The sequence below is a fragment of the Tamandua tetradactyla genome, chromosome 9 (genome assembly GCF_023851605.1).
Source record: "Tamandua tetradactyla isolate mTamTet1 chromosome 9, mTamTet1.pri, whole genome shotgun sequence".
Classification (NCBI taxonomy): Eukaryota; Metazoa; Chordata; class Mammalia; order Pilosa; family Myrmecophagidae; genus Tamandua; species Tamandua tetradactyla.
Window position 1 is genome coordinate 7651077 of NC_135335.1, and position 18552 is coordinate 7669628.

An 18552-nucleotide genomic window follows, 5' to 3' on the forward strand; every position below is an offset into this window, starting at 1 on the left:
ACCAATTAAAATCCCCAAAACTTACTTTTCAGAAATAGAAAAACCAATAACCAAATTTATCTGTAAGGGCAGGATACGCCAAATAGCTCAAAATATCCTGAGAAAGAAAAATGAAGTCGGAGGTCTCACACTACCTGACTTTAAGGCATGTTAGGAAGCTACAGTGGGCAAAACAGCATGATACTGCCATAAAGATGGTTATACTGACCAATGGAATCGAATAGAGTGTTCAGATATAGATCCTCTCATCTATGGACAATTGACCTTTGATAAGGCAGTCAAGCCAACTCACCTGGGACAGAACAGTCTCTTCAATAAATGGTGCCTAGAGAACTGGATATCCACATGGAAAAGAATGAAAGAGGATCCATATGTCACACCCTATACAAAAATTAATTCAAAATGGGTCAAAGATTTAAACATTAGATCTGAGACCACAAAACTTCTAGAAGAAAATGTAGGGAAATATCATAAATCTTATAATAGGGGGAAGTTTCCTAGATCTTACACCCAAAGCATGAGCATCAAAGAAAGAAATAGATGTGGGGACTTCTCAAAATCAAACACTTTTGTACATCAAAGAACTTTGTCAAGAAAGTAAAAAGACAGCCTACACAATGGGAGACAATATTTGGAAATGATATATCAGACAAGAGACTAGTATCCAGAATATTTAAAGATTGTCCAACAAAACAACAAAAAGACAAACAACCCAATTACAAAATGTACAAAAGACATGAACAGACATGTCTCAGAAGAGGAAATACAAATGGTCAAAAGGCACATGAAAACATGCTCAACTTCACTGGCTATTAGGGAAATGCAAATCAAAACCACAATGAGATATCATCTCACACCCACCAAAATGGCCATTATCAATAAAACAGAAAATAACAAGTGCTGAAGAGGATGTGGAGAAAGAGTCACACTTATCCACTGTTATTGGGAATGTAAAATGGTACCACTGTGGAAGGCAGTGTGGTGTATCCCCAGAAAGCTAAGTATAAAATTGCCATATGAACCAGCAATACCATTGCTAAATATCTGTGCTGGTTTGAAAGGATGTATGTCCCCTTGAAAAGCCACTTTTAATCAAAATCCCATTTCGTAAAGGCAGAATAATCCCTATTCAATACTGTATGTTTGAATCTGTAATCAGATCATCTCCCTGGAGATGTAATTTAATCAAGAGTGGTTGTTAAACTGGATTAGGTATGATATGTCTCCACCCATGTGGGTGGGTCTTGAGAAGTTTCTGGAGTCCTATAAAAGAAGAAACATTTTGGAGAATGAAGATTCAGAGAGAATAGAGAATGCTGCAGCACCACGAAACAGAGAGTCCACTATCCAGCGACCTTTGGAGATGACAAAGGGAAACGTCTCCCATGGAGCTTCATGGAACCAGAAGCCAGGAGAGAAAGCTAGCAGATGATGCCGTGTTCACCATGTGCCCTTCCAGATGAGAGAGAAGCCCTGACTATATTCACTATGTGCCTTCTCACATGAGAGAGAAGCCCTGAACTTCATTGGCCTTCTTGAATCAAGGTATCTTTCCCTGGATGCCTTAGATTGGACATTTCTATCAACTTGTTTTAATTGGGACATTTTCTCAGCCTTAGAACTGTAAACTAGCAACTTATTAAATTCCTCTTTTTAAAAGTCATTCCATTTCTGGTATATTGCATTCCAGCAGCCAGCAAACTAGAACAGCATCTGCTTAGAGGACACGTGGGCAAGGGTACAAATAGACATTTGCACACCAATGTTTATAGCAGCATTATTTACAATTGCCAAGCAATGGAAACAGCCCAAATTTCCATCACATACAAGTGGCTAAACAAGCTGTGGTGTATACATACAATGGAATATTATGCACCTGTAAGACAGAATGAAGTTATGAAGTATTTAACAACATGGAATGACATTATGCTCAGTGAGATTAGCCAGAAACAAAAGGTCAAATACTGTATGGTCTCACTGATATGAACTAACATTAATGAAAGAACTTGGAGAATTTCAGTTAAGAACAGAGACAATCAGCAGACAGAAATAGGATAGATTTGAATAATTGGAACTGAAGGGATATAGACTGTGCAACGGGACTGTTTTAGTTTGCTAGCTGCCTGAATGCAATATACCAGAAACAGAATGGCTTTAAAAAGGGGGGGGGGGGGGTTTAATAAGTTGCTAGTTTACAGTTCTAAGGCCGAGAAAATGTCCCAATTACAACAAGTCTATAGAAATGTCCAATCTAAGGCATTCAGGGAAAGATACCTTGATCCAAGAAGGCCAATGAAGTTCAGGGCTTCTCTCTCATGTGAGAAGGCACATAGTGAACACAGTCAGGCTTCTCTCTCATCTGGAAGGGCACACGGCGGACACGGCATCATCTGTTAGCTTTCTCTCCTGGCTTCTGGTTTCATGAAGCTCCACAGCAGACGTTTCCCTTCTTCATCTCCAAAGGTCGCTGGATAGTGGACTCTCTGCTTCGTGGTGCTGCAGCATTCTCTGCTCTCTCTGAAACTCCATTCTCCAAAATGTTTCCTCTTTTATAGGACTCCAGAAACTTCTCAAGACCACCCAAATGGGTGGAGACATGTTGTCACCTAATCCAGTTTAACAACCACTCTTGATTAAATCACACCTCCAAGGAAATGATCTGATTATAGATTTAAACATATTGAATAGGGATTATTCTGCCTTTATGAAATGGGATTTAGATTAAAACATGTCTTTTCTAGGGGACATACATTCTTTCAAAGTGGCACAGGGACTGACTGTAAAAATTCAGAAATGGATAGCACAATACTACCTAACTGTAATATAATAATGTTAGAACACTGAATGAAGTGAGTGTGAGAATGATAGAGGGAGGAGGCCTGGGGGCACACATGAAATCAGAAGGAAAGATAGATGATAAAGACCGAGACGGTGTAATCTAGGAATGCCTAGAGTGTATAATGATAGCGACTAAATGTGCAAATTTAAAAATGAGGAAGAACAAAGGAATGACAATAATGCAGGGTGTTGAAAATTGATGGTAATTAATATTTTAAAACTTTAGCTTATGTGTGAGATTAAAGCAAAAAATGTTTATTTGGTACAAAATTTATATTTTGACTAGTGCATTTCCTAATATAACTTATGTGGACAGCTTAATTGAACACCATAAGTATATGGAACCCTGAGTAGGGCATGAGATTTTGTAGGTTTGTCCAGCCTGATGCCTCAGCAAATCCCAGGAGGATTTGAACAGGGAATAAAAAAAAGTATTTGCAAAGTCCCCTTGGCGGAATCACGAGAAAGGGGGAAAATTCAACTTTCCCAAGTGGAGAATTCTTGATATTCTCACAAGCAGTGGGGACAACTAAAGCAATAGGCTAAGCCCCCAATCTTGGGGTTTGTTCATATGAAACTTAACTCCACAAAGGATAGGCTAAGCCTACTTAAATTGGACCTGAGAGTCACCCCCAAGAGAACCTCTTTTGTTACTCAGATGCGGCCTCTTTCTCTCAGCCAACACGACAAGCAAACTCACTGCCCCCCTCCCTCTCTACATGGGACATGACTCCCAGGGGTGTGGGCCTTCCTGGCAACGTGGGACAGAAATCTTAGAACGAGCTGGGACTCAGCACCAAGGGATTGATAAAACTTTCTCAACCTAAAGGGGGAAGAGCGAAATGAGACAAAATAAAATGTCAGTAGCTGAGAGATTCCAAACAGAGTTGAGAAGTTATCCTGGAGGTTATTCTTATGCATTAAATAGATACAACCTTTTTAGTTAAGGCATAACAGAGAGACTGGAAGGAACTGCCTGAAAATGTAGAGCTGTGTTCCAGTAGCCATGTTTCTTGAAGGCGATTGTATAATGATACAGCTTTCGCAATGTGACTGTGTGATTGTGAAAACCTTGTGTCTGATGCTTCTTTTATCTACCTTATGGAAATATAAGTAAAACATATGGATTAAAAATAAATAAATAATAGGGGAACAAATGTTAAAATAAATTTAGTAGATTGAAAAAAATTATTCTGCAAAATTTGTAAATTAACCACTCATTAGGAAAAGACAGACCCACTGGATATTTATGAACCACAGAATCATAGAAATAAAAATGAAAGCACAACAGTCTCATATCATTTTAGTCTCCTTAAAGTAAATGTATTTCACTCAGTTTGCCAAGAAATCTCAAGTTAAAGAGTTCTTAAAACCAAGGTTACCAAAAGATCCTAAACCACACCAACTCTGACATATAATATAGAAAGTAGTAACTAATTCTAGCCAAATCATTTTATAGTAAAAGCATCTTCCAAACATTATTCCTTTGAAGTGGATGCAAAGAAAGTACCCGACTAAAAATTTTATTTTACATTTAAGTTAGTATAGAGAATATTCAGAGAGGCAACAATGTCTTAGGTATCTTGTCCATTCCTGTATTTATACATAAGACAGAACTATCTTAGAGATAAAACAGAGCTATACTACAGATCATCTCTCAGATACAACACAGGATAAAATATTGCATGGGACATACTTACATAGTAAAATTTCATTGTTTAAGTGAAATTAAAATTTAACTGGGTATACTGTATTTTTAGTTGCTAAATCTGGCAACCCTATCTTTCAGTATAGATTTGTTTCAGAACATACCAAGTTCATTGACAGGCAGAGATTTAGTCTCATAGAAGTTAAGTAGTTCTTTACCTTTTAGGAACTTCTTAAGGACTAAGCCACCACAAATGCTTCCTGCAGAAATAACTGTAAGAAACAGAATACAAAGAAGGAAATATCACAAGTTAAATAATTAAATTGATTTTATTTAAATCAATTATATTGATTTTACTTAAACAATTAATATTTATAAGCCTGAAAATATTGCCTATAAATACAGAACATAAAAAAGGTAAGTTCAGTAAAAACATTTAAAAAGCACCAAAGAGATACTATGAGGATATAATAACTGTTTGGGGGCAGAATACCTTCTTGGAGATAATAACCAAATAGCTAGCCTCTTCATCTATATTCAGTGCCAGGACTGCCTCTTTGTATACCTGATAGAAAATAATTACAGGAAGACTATACAAATTGCAGTCAGTAACCAGAGTATATCATGCCAATTATCCATATTCCCGTATAAGATTTGATTAAAATTTTGGCCCTTCTTGTAACCAACTTTACTCTTAAGTGGAAAGTACTTTACTAGACTATTGGGTAAGAATTCTTTGTACCTAGAATGCTAAATCTGAACATTCAAACATTTAGAGCAGTAATTATGTGGGGAGACAGAAGGAAGGAGGGTTAAGGAGGAAGCAGGGGGAAAGATCAGAAACATCTGAGGGCTTTTTTCTAAATTGCTTATGACCCCACAGTTAAGAATTTAAGAATCACTGTATTAGGAACCAATGGGAATGTGCCTATCCTTTGGATGTGTGGAGCAGGGCAAAAAAGGTTGAGAATCACTGAATTTAGAGTAAGAAGTAACACTAAATATGTGCTGCCCGATAAGGTGGCCACTAGCTACATGCAGCTATTCAAATTTAAAAGTATTATAATTAAATTAAATTGTAAATTCTACCCCTCAGTCACACTAGCCACATTTCAAGTGCTCAGTAGCCATTTGTACCTAATGGTACTGTACTGAACAGCCCATATTCAGAATATTTCCATCATCACAAAAAATTTGACTGGCTATCACAGCTCTAGATCTCCTGAGTTTTTAATGATTCTGAAGAAATGAATCATACTGTAAAAGTTCTGAGCTCAAGTAGCACAGAAATTTAACAAAGGACTGCCATCTTTTTTTGCTTGGTGTTCCTCAGAGGCAAACATTGGTTCTAACATAAAGGAGGGTGGGCCATTAGAACAGGACAGTGGTTGGTGGCAGACCTGAACCAGTTTGATTAGTGTAAAGCTAGAAGATTAAATTAAAAAAAAAAGCAAAACCTCTATGTCTCACTAAGTGTCTGTGATGTTTCTCAATTACATATTTCACACTGTTTCTTCTAATGCTCTTTCAACTTAGTTTTATCAAGTATCATATGAATAATTGTTGAAAACAGGTAACTTTTAGTGAAGGTGCTCAGGGGAAGTAATCACTCCAGCTGTGTCGCAGCCCTTCCAATCCTCCAACTTTCAGTTATGCTTCTGATCTTTCTCTACTAAAGTAATAAAGTGCTATCTTTCAGATGCGAAGATGATAGTAGCGATCTATCTATAGAAGAACAGATTTTTAAAGAAACAGCATTTCTCCAAAATGTGCTCTCCAGAACAGAGATCTTAATTGAGAAAAAAAAAGTGAAGTCACATATGTTTTAGTAAAGGCCCATTTTTAAAGATTAATAGTCCACACACTGGCATATTAAAGATTCTGAGAAAGTCTACAGAGAACAAACTCATTTGAATTTAACCAGCATTTCCCTAACTTAAATGACTACATAACTCCTTTCTCATTATCCATAAACATCCTCTAACATACACTCTGGGAAACACTGAATTAAATAATCATATTTGTTTAAGCCTTCAAAAATTACTGATGGAAAAATTATATGGCCGTCTCTCAGTTTTCATAGACAGATCATTCCAATAATACATTTTGCTGGTTCTTCATCATCTGAGATTTCAGATCAAATTTAAAACACATCACTTTACACTTTCGGGTGAAGATGGCAGATTGAACACACAACTATTTTCACTCCCTGAAACCTCAGTAAAACAACAGTAAATTGATATTTTAAGGCATAAACCCCTTAGAGAAGAAGAGACAAAGATCATTGCAGTAAAATCCTAGAAACTGAAAAGCAGAAGGACTAATAAAAAAGGATTTAGAAGACCTGGGAAAATGAATTATAAGCCAGAAAAGTGGAAAGCTAGTAAACAACCCAAATAATATAGCAACATTCACATAAGGCTCAAGAATGGCCTTTGGAAGGAGGGATGGGAACTAATATAAAGAGGGTGGTTAAAAAAAATGAATTCAAGAAGTAGAGCTCTGGACATTCGACCCCACTTGTCATTATATGAACTGGCTATCCCTAACTTCAGGTGGAGGGGAGGTTATTTTCTTGAAACGGTGTAGGTTTTTGCGATGAGACTCAAAGTCGCACTAAAAACAAGTGGATTAAGTGAACAATAAACACTGAATGCTGACATACTCAACAGACATCTTTCCCCTCACTTCCAGAATGCTGGCATCCTAGCTTTATAGACCTGGTAAGAGACTGAAAGATCTGGTCATCCTAACAGCAAGGACCCAAAGATACTAATACTGAAGGGAAAGGAAGTCTCCCCAACAAAAATCCCAGTCAGATCACCATTCTATGACACTTGGTTTCCAATCAGCTTTTTAATCTTGAACTCTTAAAAATGAGAAGTTAACCAAAATTTTAAGATATCTGAAGAAAACATCTAACATGGAAACAGAAATTAAACCAAACAGAAAAAAAGCAATACAGTGAAAACAGGAACTAGGCAGAGAAAAGAAAAACTTCAAAAATAATCTTTAATGTGCTCAGAAAGATAAGAGAAGATACTGTAACCATGAAACAGAAAGGCAGGATGCTATAAAAAGGGAACATTAAGAGAGGAATGGGGAAGAAGCTCTTGGAAATAGGCTGTGATAAGATAAATGAAAACCTTCATAGAAAGGCTTGAAGAAAAATGAGGAAATTTCCCAGAAATTAGAAGAAATGAAAAATAAGACAGGAAAGGATTTTTGTTTTTTTGTTTGTTTTTCCAAAAGGACCTGTCTAGGAGGCCTAATGTCAAAATGCTAGAAGTTCCAAAAACAGAAAACAGATTATAATGCAAGGGAAAATCTTCTAGAACTAAAGGTCATGAATGCCCAAATTAAAAAGGTCCATTATGTGTTCAACACAATAGATGAAAACACACCCATATCAAGGCACAACGCTGAATTTTCAGAAACTATGAGAATTTTGGTAGAGACTGCTGGTGGTCATAAATATCCATGGTCTCCTCTGCTTCCTGAGCAGACAAATAGACTACATTATCCAGCCTCCCTTGCAACTACAAAGCAACTGTGGCAATCACACTTATTTCTGGCCAACAGAATGGGAGTGGAAGTGATATACACAGTTTCCACACCTACCCCATAAAAACCTCCTGCTTACAAGATTTGCTTATTTTCCTTATCCTTAGCTGAATGGAGAGATCTTAGAAGACCTAGAGGAGAATGGATCTTAGAGGATCTAGAGGAGAATAAAAGCGGCATGGGTCCCACAGGAAGTGAAATATCCTCTGACACATAAACACAAATCTCACTGTGAAATGGCAGAGAAATAAACATTGTGTGTGTGTTGAGCCACTGAGATTTGGAGGTTTATTTGTTATAGCACCTAGCATTACTTACCTAACTAATACAAGGTTAAAGAAAATATTCCACAAACTTCCAGGGTGAGGGAGGATCATACACAAAAGATCAAGAATCAGAAAGACTAGACTACTTAATAGTAATACCTGAAGTTAGAATACAATAGTCAAGGAGCAAACAGTAGCTTAGTGAGGTGTGGAATTTAGTTCATCCTCCAGAGCAACTAGTAAACAGCCAGGAACATCACAGAACAACTGCTGGAGGAACATCAGTGACCAGACACACAGCATACACCAGTCTGGATTAGGTAGAACAGTGGAGACCCCACATAGAACTTTAAGTCCCCCAAGCTGCAAAGGCCAGCACCCTCCCCCATGGGCATGGCAGGCTGGTTCCCTGAGGGAAAAGGAAACAGACTTTACTAGCAGCAAGGATTTAGCTCAACCAAGCTCCAATTGGAGAATGATTTAACAAATTTTGACTACTCAAAATAGGTCCCCAGCACAGATAAACCTGGAATAAGCAATAAAGTTAGAGGAGTTTTTGTCCCAGCAGAGAGGGGGTGGGACTGATTGGGGGAAAAATACATGATTTTTGAGCCAGACAGCACAAAATACTGCAAAATGGTTGGACCCAAAGGGGTGGGGGGCAACTAGAGCCTAGAGATACATACAGCCATGTACCAACATAAGCTCTAGATTGACAAACCCGAGGAGCAGGGGTCCAGCTCTGAAAAGGCTTTTTTTTTATTTTATTTTTGCTCTACTCCTTAAGAGTTCATTAAATAGAACTAGAAACCCTCTCAAATTCCTGCACTGTCCCAGGCAAGGGCGGGATTAAGCTTGTCTGAGAGACAAAGTAACTAGTCAGGTTAAAGAAGTTATTCCCTAAAGGGTGTATCTTCTCCAAGAAAAAGGTGGGGCATGGCTCAAGTGAAATCCCTCCTTCAAGGAATTCAGGCCCCAGGGATTGGAAAACTGATGGGTTGCAGTGGGCAGACAAGTGCCACATGCTAGGAAGGACAGGAAAAGCACAGAGTCTAGAGGCTTCATAGGAAAGTCTGTCAACCTGCTGGTTCTCACCCTCAGGGAAAATCAATGCTGACTATTCTTTCCTCTTGAGACAGGGGCCTGTTTGTTATAGGAAAATGTAACTGGGGTCTATAATATCTGAGGAGACCCTCACCCTCCAAAATAAAGGATCCATATAGGCAGGGCAAGAAACAGAACAACAAGATATGAAAAATTCTGATCAGTTAAACAGAACCTAGGCTACAGGTATAAAATAAGTTGAACTGAATGTCAAAGAACAGATAGAGAACAAAGCTATCCAACAAGAAAATCTTATGTAAAAGAGTGAAAACAGCCTCCAGAATAAACTAATTAAGGAAATCAAATGCTTAGATGCCAGCAAAAAACATGAGTCATACTAGGAAAATCGAAGATATGGCCCAGTCAAACGAATAAACCAACACCTCAAGTGAGATACAGGAGTTGAAACAACTAATTCAGATGTTCAAACAGACATGGAAAATCTCATCAAAAATCAAATCAACGAGTTGAGGGAGAATATGAAGAAAACATTGGGCAAACAAAAAGAAGACTTGAACGTTTGAAAAAACAAATCACAGAACTTATGGGAATGAAAGACACAATAGAAGAGATGCAAAAAAAACAAAGGAAACCTACAACACTAGATTTGAAGAGGGAGAAGAAAGGATTAGTGAACTAGGGGACTGGACATCTGAAAATAAAATACAGGTAAAAGAATGGAAAAATATGAGCAAGTTCTCAGGGAATGGAATGACAACATGAAGCACACGAATATACATGTTGTGGGTGTCCTTGAAGGAGAAAAGAAAGGAAAAGGACAGAAAAGACTAATGGAGGAAATAATCTTTGAAAATTTCCCATCTCTTATGATAGACAAAAAAATTACAGATCCAAGAAGTACAGCATACCCCAAACAGAACAGATCCAAATAGACGTTGTCCAAGACACTTACTAATCAGATTGTTACATGTCAAAGAGAAAGAGAAAATTTTGAAAGCAGGAGGAGAATACCAATCTACCACATATGAGGAAAGCCCAATAAGAACATATGTGGATTTCTCAGCAGAAACCATGAAAGCAAAAAGGCAGTGGCATAATATACTTAAGATTCTAAAAGAGAAAAACTGCCAACCAGGAATTCTATATCCCATAAAATTTTCCTCAAAAATGAGGGGTGGGGTGGTGCTATGGTGGCTCAGGGGCAGAATTCTCACCTGACATGCCAGAGACCCAGGTTCAATCCCAGAGCCTGCCCATGCCAAAAAGAAAGAAAGAAAAAAAAATGAAGGGGTGGTTTCCTAAACCTTACACTCAAAGCATGAGCATTGAAGATTGAAACAGATAAATGGAAACTCCTCAAAATTAAACACCTTTGTGCATCAAACAACTTTGTTGAGAAAGTAAAAAGGCAGCCCAGACAACGGGAGACAATATTGAAACCACATATCAGATAAAGCTTTAGTATCCAGAAGATATAAAGAGATTCTTCAATTCAATAACAAAAAGACAAACAACCCAATTAGAACATGGGCAAAATATGTGAACAGACACTTCTCAGAAGAAGCTAAAGTGCACATGAAAAGATGCTCAACTTCACTGGCTATTAGGGAAATACAAATCAAAACCACAATGACATATCACCTTACATCCACTAAAATGGCCATTTTTTTTTTTAATAGAAAGCCAGTGCTGGAAAGGATGTGGAGAAAGTGGCACACTTATCCACTGTTGGTAGGAATGTAAAATGGTACAAACACTCTGAAAGGCAGTTTGTGGTTCCTCAGAAAGCTAAGTATAGAATTGCTATATGATCCAGCAATCCCACTGCTAGATATATATTTAGAGGACATAAGGGCAAGGACACAAACAGACATTTGCATACCAATGTTTACAGCAGCATTATGTATGATTGCCAAGACATGGAAACAGCCCAAATATCCATCAACAGATGAGTGGCTAAACAAACTGTGGCTTATACATATGATGGAATGTTACACAGCTATAAAACAGAATAAAGTCATGAAGTATGTAACAGTGTGGATGAAACTTGAGGACATCATGCTAAGTGAAATTAGCCAGAATCAAAGGGACAAATACTATATGGTCTAACTAATATGAGCTCACATTAATGAGTGAACATGGAGAATTGAAGTTAAGAACACAGGTTATCAGGAGTTAGAAATAGGGTAGAGATTGGGCAATTGGTGCTGAAGGAATACAGATAGTACAACAGGACTGTAAAAATTCAGAAATGGATAGCACAATACTGCCTGATTGTAGCACAATAATATAAGTACACTGAATGAAAATAAATGTGAGTGTGATAGAGGGAGAAGGGCTGGAGACCCATATGAAACCGAAGGAAAGGTTGAGGACAAAGATTGAGAGTATAATTTAGGGAAACCTAGAGTAGGCAGTGATTGTGATTAAATGTACAAATTAAAATAAAAACGTTTCTGCATGAGGGAGAAAAAATGAATATCAATATTACAGGGTGTTGAAAGTAGACGGTTTATGGGAAAGGGTATAATCAATGTAAGCTGGTGTCTATAGTCAACAGAAACATTGAACTATGCTTCCACTGAATGTAACAAAGGCATTATGCCAAAACTAAATGAAAACAGGTGGGAGGAATGAGAAAAGGGTATGGACTCTTCATGGAAGGAAAGTAAATGTCTTCAGATAAAATATGGTGGTGAAGGCATGTCTATATACTTAAGTTGGATTGTATGATGTGTGAATAAACTTTAAAAATGAACAGCGAGAAACAAGTGCTAGAGTAAATATGGAGAAAGAATTGTACTTATTCACTGTTGGTAGGGAAAATGAGAGGTGCAGCTCCTTGAAGGGCAGTGTGGTGGTTCCAAAGGAGGCTAGGGGTTGATTTGCCATGTGATCCTGAAAACCGTTGCTCAGCATGTACCTGGAGGAACTAAATCTCAGGACATGAATGGGCATTTGCATTCTGGTGTTTGTGGGAGCAGTGTTCCCAATCCACAATGAATGGGGGTGGTCTAAGGGTACGTGAACTGAGAAATGGAAGGGGGATCTATGGTGCATACATACAACGGTCTACTGAATGGCCACAAGAAGAAATGAAGTTGTGAGGCATGCAACTATGTGAACGAACCTTAAGGACTGTGTGTTGAATGAAATGTCAGGAACAGAAAATATTATCATACCTCAACCATATGGACTAGCTATAATATAAAAACTTGTTGAAATAAAATTGACAGCATGGGTCACCACATCGGGGCTTATTGTAAAGGGCCCTAGATTGTAAGCTCTTATGGCAGTCACATATATTCAGGAAGTATACCTGTTAATTCTAAATTCTGAGATACTGAGGGGTTTGTATATAACATGGGTATACTTCAGGTATTTATGTGACACCTGAGACTCAGAGTTAGATATCTGAAGCTATGAAAGTCAGCAGTACCCCACATAGGAACTGTTTAAAAAGTTGAAAAAGTGATCATATTTACAGTACAGATATGAATGAAGATGATCGGGATAGGTCTAAGGTATATCAGAATACAGGGTAAAGGATGACATCATTCATACTTTAAAACTTTAACTTCTGTGAGAGATTAAAGGGAGAGATGTTTACTGAGCACAAAATTTGTATTTTAGGTAGTGCATTTTCTAGTTTAACTTATATGGTCAGTTTAGTTGAACACCATAAGTACATGGAATTTTTTTTAATTTTTTTTAAATACAAAAAAAGCACCAAATAAACACAAACATTCATAATTTTTTATCTTTCCGTTCTACATATATAATCAGTAATTTACAATATCATCACATAGCTGCATATTCAACATCATGATCATTTCTTGGAACATTTGCATCTATTCAGAAAAAGAAATAAAAAGAAAACAGAAAAAAATTCACACACACCATACCCCACACCCCTCCCCCTCACCGATCACCAGCATTTCACTCTAAATTTATTTTAACATTTGTTCCCCCTATCATTCATCTTTATTCCATATGTTTTACTCATCTGTTGATAAGGTAGATAAAAGGAGCATCAGACACAAGGTTTTCACAATCACACAGTCACATTGTGAAAGTATATCATTATACAATCATCTTCAAGAAACATGGCTACTGGAACACAGCTCCACATTTTCAGGCAGTTCCCTCCAGCTTCTCCACTATATCTTGACTAACAAAGTGGTATCTATTTAATGCATAAGAATAACCTCCAGGATAACCTCTCAACTCTGTTTGGAATCTCTCAGGCATTGACACTTATTTTGTCTCATTTCACTTTTCCCCCTTTTGGTCAAGAAGGTTTTCTCAATTCCTTGATGCTGAGTCTCAGTTCATTCCAGGATTTCTGCCCCACGTTGCCAGGAAGGTCCACACCCCTGGAAGTCGTGTCCCACGTAGACAGGGGGAGCATGGTGAGTTTATTTGTTGTGTTGGCTGGAGAGAGAGGCCACATCTGTGCAATAAAAGAGGTTCTCTTGGAGGTGACTCTTAGGCCTAATTTTAAGTAGGCTTGACCCACCCTCCGTGGGGTTACATTTCATATGAACAACTCCCAAGACTAGGGACTCAGCCTATAGCTTTGGTTGTCCACACTGCTTGTAAGGATATCAAGAATTCAACTTGGGGAAGTTGAATTGTCCTCCATTCTCACCATTTCCCGAAGGGGACTTTGCAAATACTTCTTTATTCACTGTTCAAATCACTCTGGGATTTATCAGGTTATCACTCTGGGCAAACCAACAAAATCTCATGTCCTACTCAAGGTTCCATGTACGTATGGTGTTCACTTAAGCTGTCTACATAAGTTATATTAGGAAATGCACTAGTCAAACATAAACGTTGTACCAAATAAACATTTTTTTGCTTTAGTCTCACACATAAGGCAAAATTTTACAATATTAATTACCATCTATTTTCAGCACCTTGCAGTATTGACATTCCTTTGTTCTTCCTCATGCAAAAACATTTTTAAAATTGTACCTTGTACATTTCACTGTTATTATACACTCTAGGCATTCCTAGATTATACCATCTCAATCTTTAACATCTATCTTTCTGATTTCAATATGTCCCCAGCCCTCCTCCCTCTATCATTCTCACACGCAGTTTCATTCAGTGTTTTAACATAATTATATTACAGTTAGGTGGTATTGTGCTGTCCATTTCTAAGTTTTTGTATCCAATCCTGTTGCACAGTCTGTATCCCTTCAGCTCCAATCACCCATTATCTTACCCTATTTCTATCTCCTGATGGTCTCCGTTACAAACAAAATGTTCCAAGTTTATTCACTAATGTCAGTTCATATCAATGAGACCATACAGTATTTGTCCTTTAGTTTTTGGCTAGTCTCCCTCAGCATAATGTTCTCAAGGTCCATCTATGTTGTTACATACTTCAAAAGTTAATTCTCTCTTAAAGCTGCATAATATTCCATCGTATGTATATACCACAGTTGTTTAGCCACTTGTCTGTTGATGGACATTTTGGCTGTTTCCATCTCCTTGCAACTGTAAATGATGCTGCTATAAACATTGGTGTGCAAATGTCCGTTTGTGTCTTTGCCCTTAAGTCCTCTGAGTAGATACCTAGCAATGGTATTGCTGGGTCATATGGCAATTCTATATTCAGCTTTTTGAGGAACCGCCAAACTGCCTTCCACAGCGGTTGCACCATTTGACATTCCCACCAACAGTGAATAAGTGTGCCTCTTTCTCCACATCCTCTCCAGCACTTGTCATTTTCTGTTTTGTTGATAATGGCCATTCTGGGGGTGTGTGAGATGATATCTCATTGTGGTTTTGATTTGCATTTCTCTAATGGCCAGGTACGTTGAGCATCTCTTCCTGTGCCTTTTGGCCATTTGTATTTCCTCTTCTGAGAAGTGTCTGTTCAAGTCTTTTTCCCATTTTGTAATTGGATTGGCTGTCTTTTTGTTGTTGAGTTGAACAATCTCTTTATAAATTCTGGATACTAGACCTTTATTTGATATGTCATTTCCAAATAATGTCTCCCATTGTGTAGGCTGTCTTTTTACTTTCTTGATGAAGTTCTTTGATGCACAAAAGTGTTTAATTTTGAGGAGCTCCCATTTCTTTCTTTTTCTTCAGTGCTCTTGCTTTAGGTGTAAGGTCTATTAAACCGCCTCCAATTATAAGATTTATAAGATATTTCCCTACATTTTCCTCTAACTGTTTTATGGTCTTAGACCTAATGTTTAGATCTTTGATCCATTTTGAGTTAATTTTTGTATAGGGTACGAGATACGGGTCCTCTTTCATTCTTTTGCATATGGATATCCAGTTCTCTAGGTACCATTTATTGAAGACAGTGTTCTGTCCCAGGTGAGTCGGCTTGACTGCCTTATCAAAGATCAAATGTCCATAGATGAGAGGGTCTATATCTGAACACTCTATTCGATTCCATTGGTCAATATATCTATCTTTATGCCGGTACCATGCTGTTTTGACCACTGTGGCTTCATAATATGCCTTAAAGTCAGGCAGCGTGAGACCTCCAGCTTCGTTTTTTTTGCTCAAGATACTTTTAGCAGTTCAGGGCACCCTGCCCTTCCAGACAAATTTGCTTATTGGTTTTTTTATTTCTGAAAAGTAAGTTGTTGGGATTTTTATTGGTATTGTGTTGAATCTGTAAATCAATTTAGGTAGAATTGACATCTTAACTATATTTAGTCTTCCAATCCATGAACACAGTATGCCCTTCCATCTATTTAGGTCTTCTGTGATTTCTTTTAACAGTTTCTTGTAGTTTTCTTTGTATAGGTCTTTTGTCTCTTTAGTTAAATTTATTCCTAAGTATTTTATTCTTTTAGTTGCAATTGTAAATGGAATTTGTTTCTTGATTTCCCCCTCAGATTGTTCATTACTAGTGTATAGAAACACTACAGATTTTTGAATGTTGATCTTGTACCCTGCCACTTTGCTGTACTCGTTTATTAGCTCTAGTAGTTTTGCTGTGGATTTTTCAGGGTTTTCGACATATAATATCATATCATCTGCAAACAGTGATAGTTTTACTTCTTCCTTTCCAATTTTGATGCCTTGCATTTCTTTTTCTTGTCTAATTGCTCTGGCCAGAACTTCCAACACAATGTTGAATAGCAGTGGTGATTGTGGACATCCTTGTCTTGTTCCTGATCTTAGGGGGAAATTTTTTAGATTTTCCCCATTGAGGATGATATTAGCTGTGGGTTTTTCATATATTTCCTTTATCATTTTAAGGAAATTCCCTTGTATTCCTATCCTTTGAAGTGTTTTCAACAGGAAAGGATGTTGAATTTTGTCAAATGCCTTCTCTGAATCAATTGAGATGATTTTCTTATGTTGAACCATCCTTGCATACCTGGGATGAATCCAACTTGGTCATGATGTATAATTCTTTTAATGTGTTGCTGGATTCGATTTGCTAGAATTTTGTTGAGGATTTTTGCATCTATATTCATTAGAGAGATTGGTCTGTAGTTTTCTTTTTTTGTAATATCTTTGCCTGGTTTTGGTATGAGGGTGATGTTGGCTTCATAGAATGAATTAGGTAGCTTTCCCTCCACTTCAGTTTTTTTAAAGATTTTGAGCAGGATTGGTACTAATTCTTTCTGGAATGTTTGGTAGAATTCACATGTGAAGCCGTCTGGTCCTGGACTTTTCTTTTTGGGAAGCTTTTTAATGACTGATTCAATTTCTTTACTTGTGATTGGTTTGTTGAGGTCATCTATTTCTTCTCGAGTCAAAGCTGGTTGTTCATGCCTTTCTAGGAAGTTGTCCATTTCATCTATATTGTTGTACTTATTAGCATAAAGTTGTTCATAGTATCCTGTTATTACCTCCTTTATTTCTGTGGGGTCAGTGGTTATGTCTCCTCTTCCATTTCTGATCTTATTTATTTGCATCCTCTCTCTTCTTTTTGTCAATCTTGCTGAGGGCCCATCAATCTTATTGATTTTCTCATAGAACCAATTTCTGGTTTTATTGATTTTCTCAATTGTTTTCATGTTCTCAGTTTCATTTATTTCTGCTCTAATCTTTGTTATTTCATTCCTTTTGCTTGCTTTAGGGTTAGTTTGCTGTTCTTTCTCCAGTTCTTCCAAGTGGACAGTTAATTCCTGAATTTTTGCCCTTTCTTCTTTTTTGATGTAGGCATTTAGGGCAATAAATTTCCCTCTTAGCACTGCCTTTGCTGCATCCCATAAGTTTTGGTATGTTGTCTTTTCATTTTCATTTGCCTCAAGATATTTACTGATTTCTCTTGTGATTTCTTCCTTGACCCACTGGTTGTTTGAGTGTGTTGTTGAGCCTCCACATATTTGTGAATTTTCTGGTGCTTTGCCTATTATTGATTTCCAACTTCATTCCTTTATAATCTGAGAAAGTGTTTTGTATGATTTCAATCTTTTTAAATTTGTTGAGACTTGTTTTGTGACCCAGCATATGGTCTATCTTTGAGAATGATCCATGAGCACTTGAGAGAAAGGTGTATCCTGCTGTTGTGGGGTGTAATGTCCTATAAATGCCTGTTAAGTCTAGCTCATTTATTGTAATATTCAAATTCTCTGTTTCTTTATTGATCCTCTGTTTAGATGTTCTGTCCATTGATGAGAGTGGGGAATTGAAGTCTCCAACTATTATGGTAGATGTGTCTATTTCCCTTTTCAGTGTTTGCCTCATGTATTTTGGGGCATTCTGGTTCGGTGCATAAATACTTATGAATGTTATGTCTTCATGTTGAATTGTTCCTTTTATTAGTACATAGTATCCTTCTTTTTCTCTTTTAGCTGTTTTACATTTGAAGTCTAATTTGTTGGATATTAGTATAGCTACTCCTGCTCTTTTCTGGTTGTAATTTGCATGAAATATCTTTTCCCAACCTTTCACTTTCAAGCTATGCTTATCTTTGGGTCTAAGATGTGTTTCCTGTAGACAGCATATAGAAGGATCCTGTTTGTTAATCCTTTCTGCCAGTCTATGTCTTTTGATTGGGGAGTTCAATCCATTAACATTTAGTGTTATTACTGTTTGGGTAGTACTTTCCTCTACCATTTTGCCTTTTGTATTTTGTATGTCATATCTAATATTCCTTCTTTCTACACTCTTCTCCACACCTCTCTCTTCTGTCTTTTCGTATTTGTCTCTAGTTCTCCTTTTAGTATTTCTTGCAGA

The 18552-nt window shown here is 37.3% G+C and overlaps 1 protein-coding gene across 1 annotated transcript in view; it reads right to left on the reverse strand.

Annotated features, from left to right (window-relative positions):
* Positions 1-18552, reverse strand: part of TOP6BL (TOP6B like initiator of meiotic double strand breaks) — a 126418-nt gene that overhangs the window by 94669 nt on the left and 13197 nt on the right. The window contains exon 3 of the mRNA XM_077115598.1: positions 4705-4758. Coding sequence (XP_076971713.1) covers positions 4705-4758 — 54 coding nt within the window. The remainder of the gene's footprint in view (positions 1-4704; positions 4759-18552) is intronic.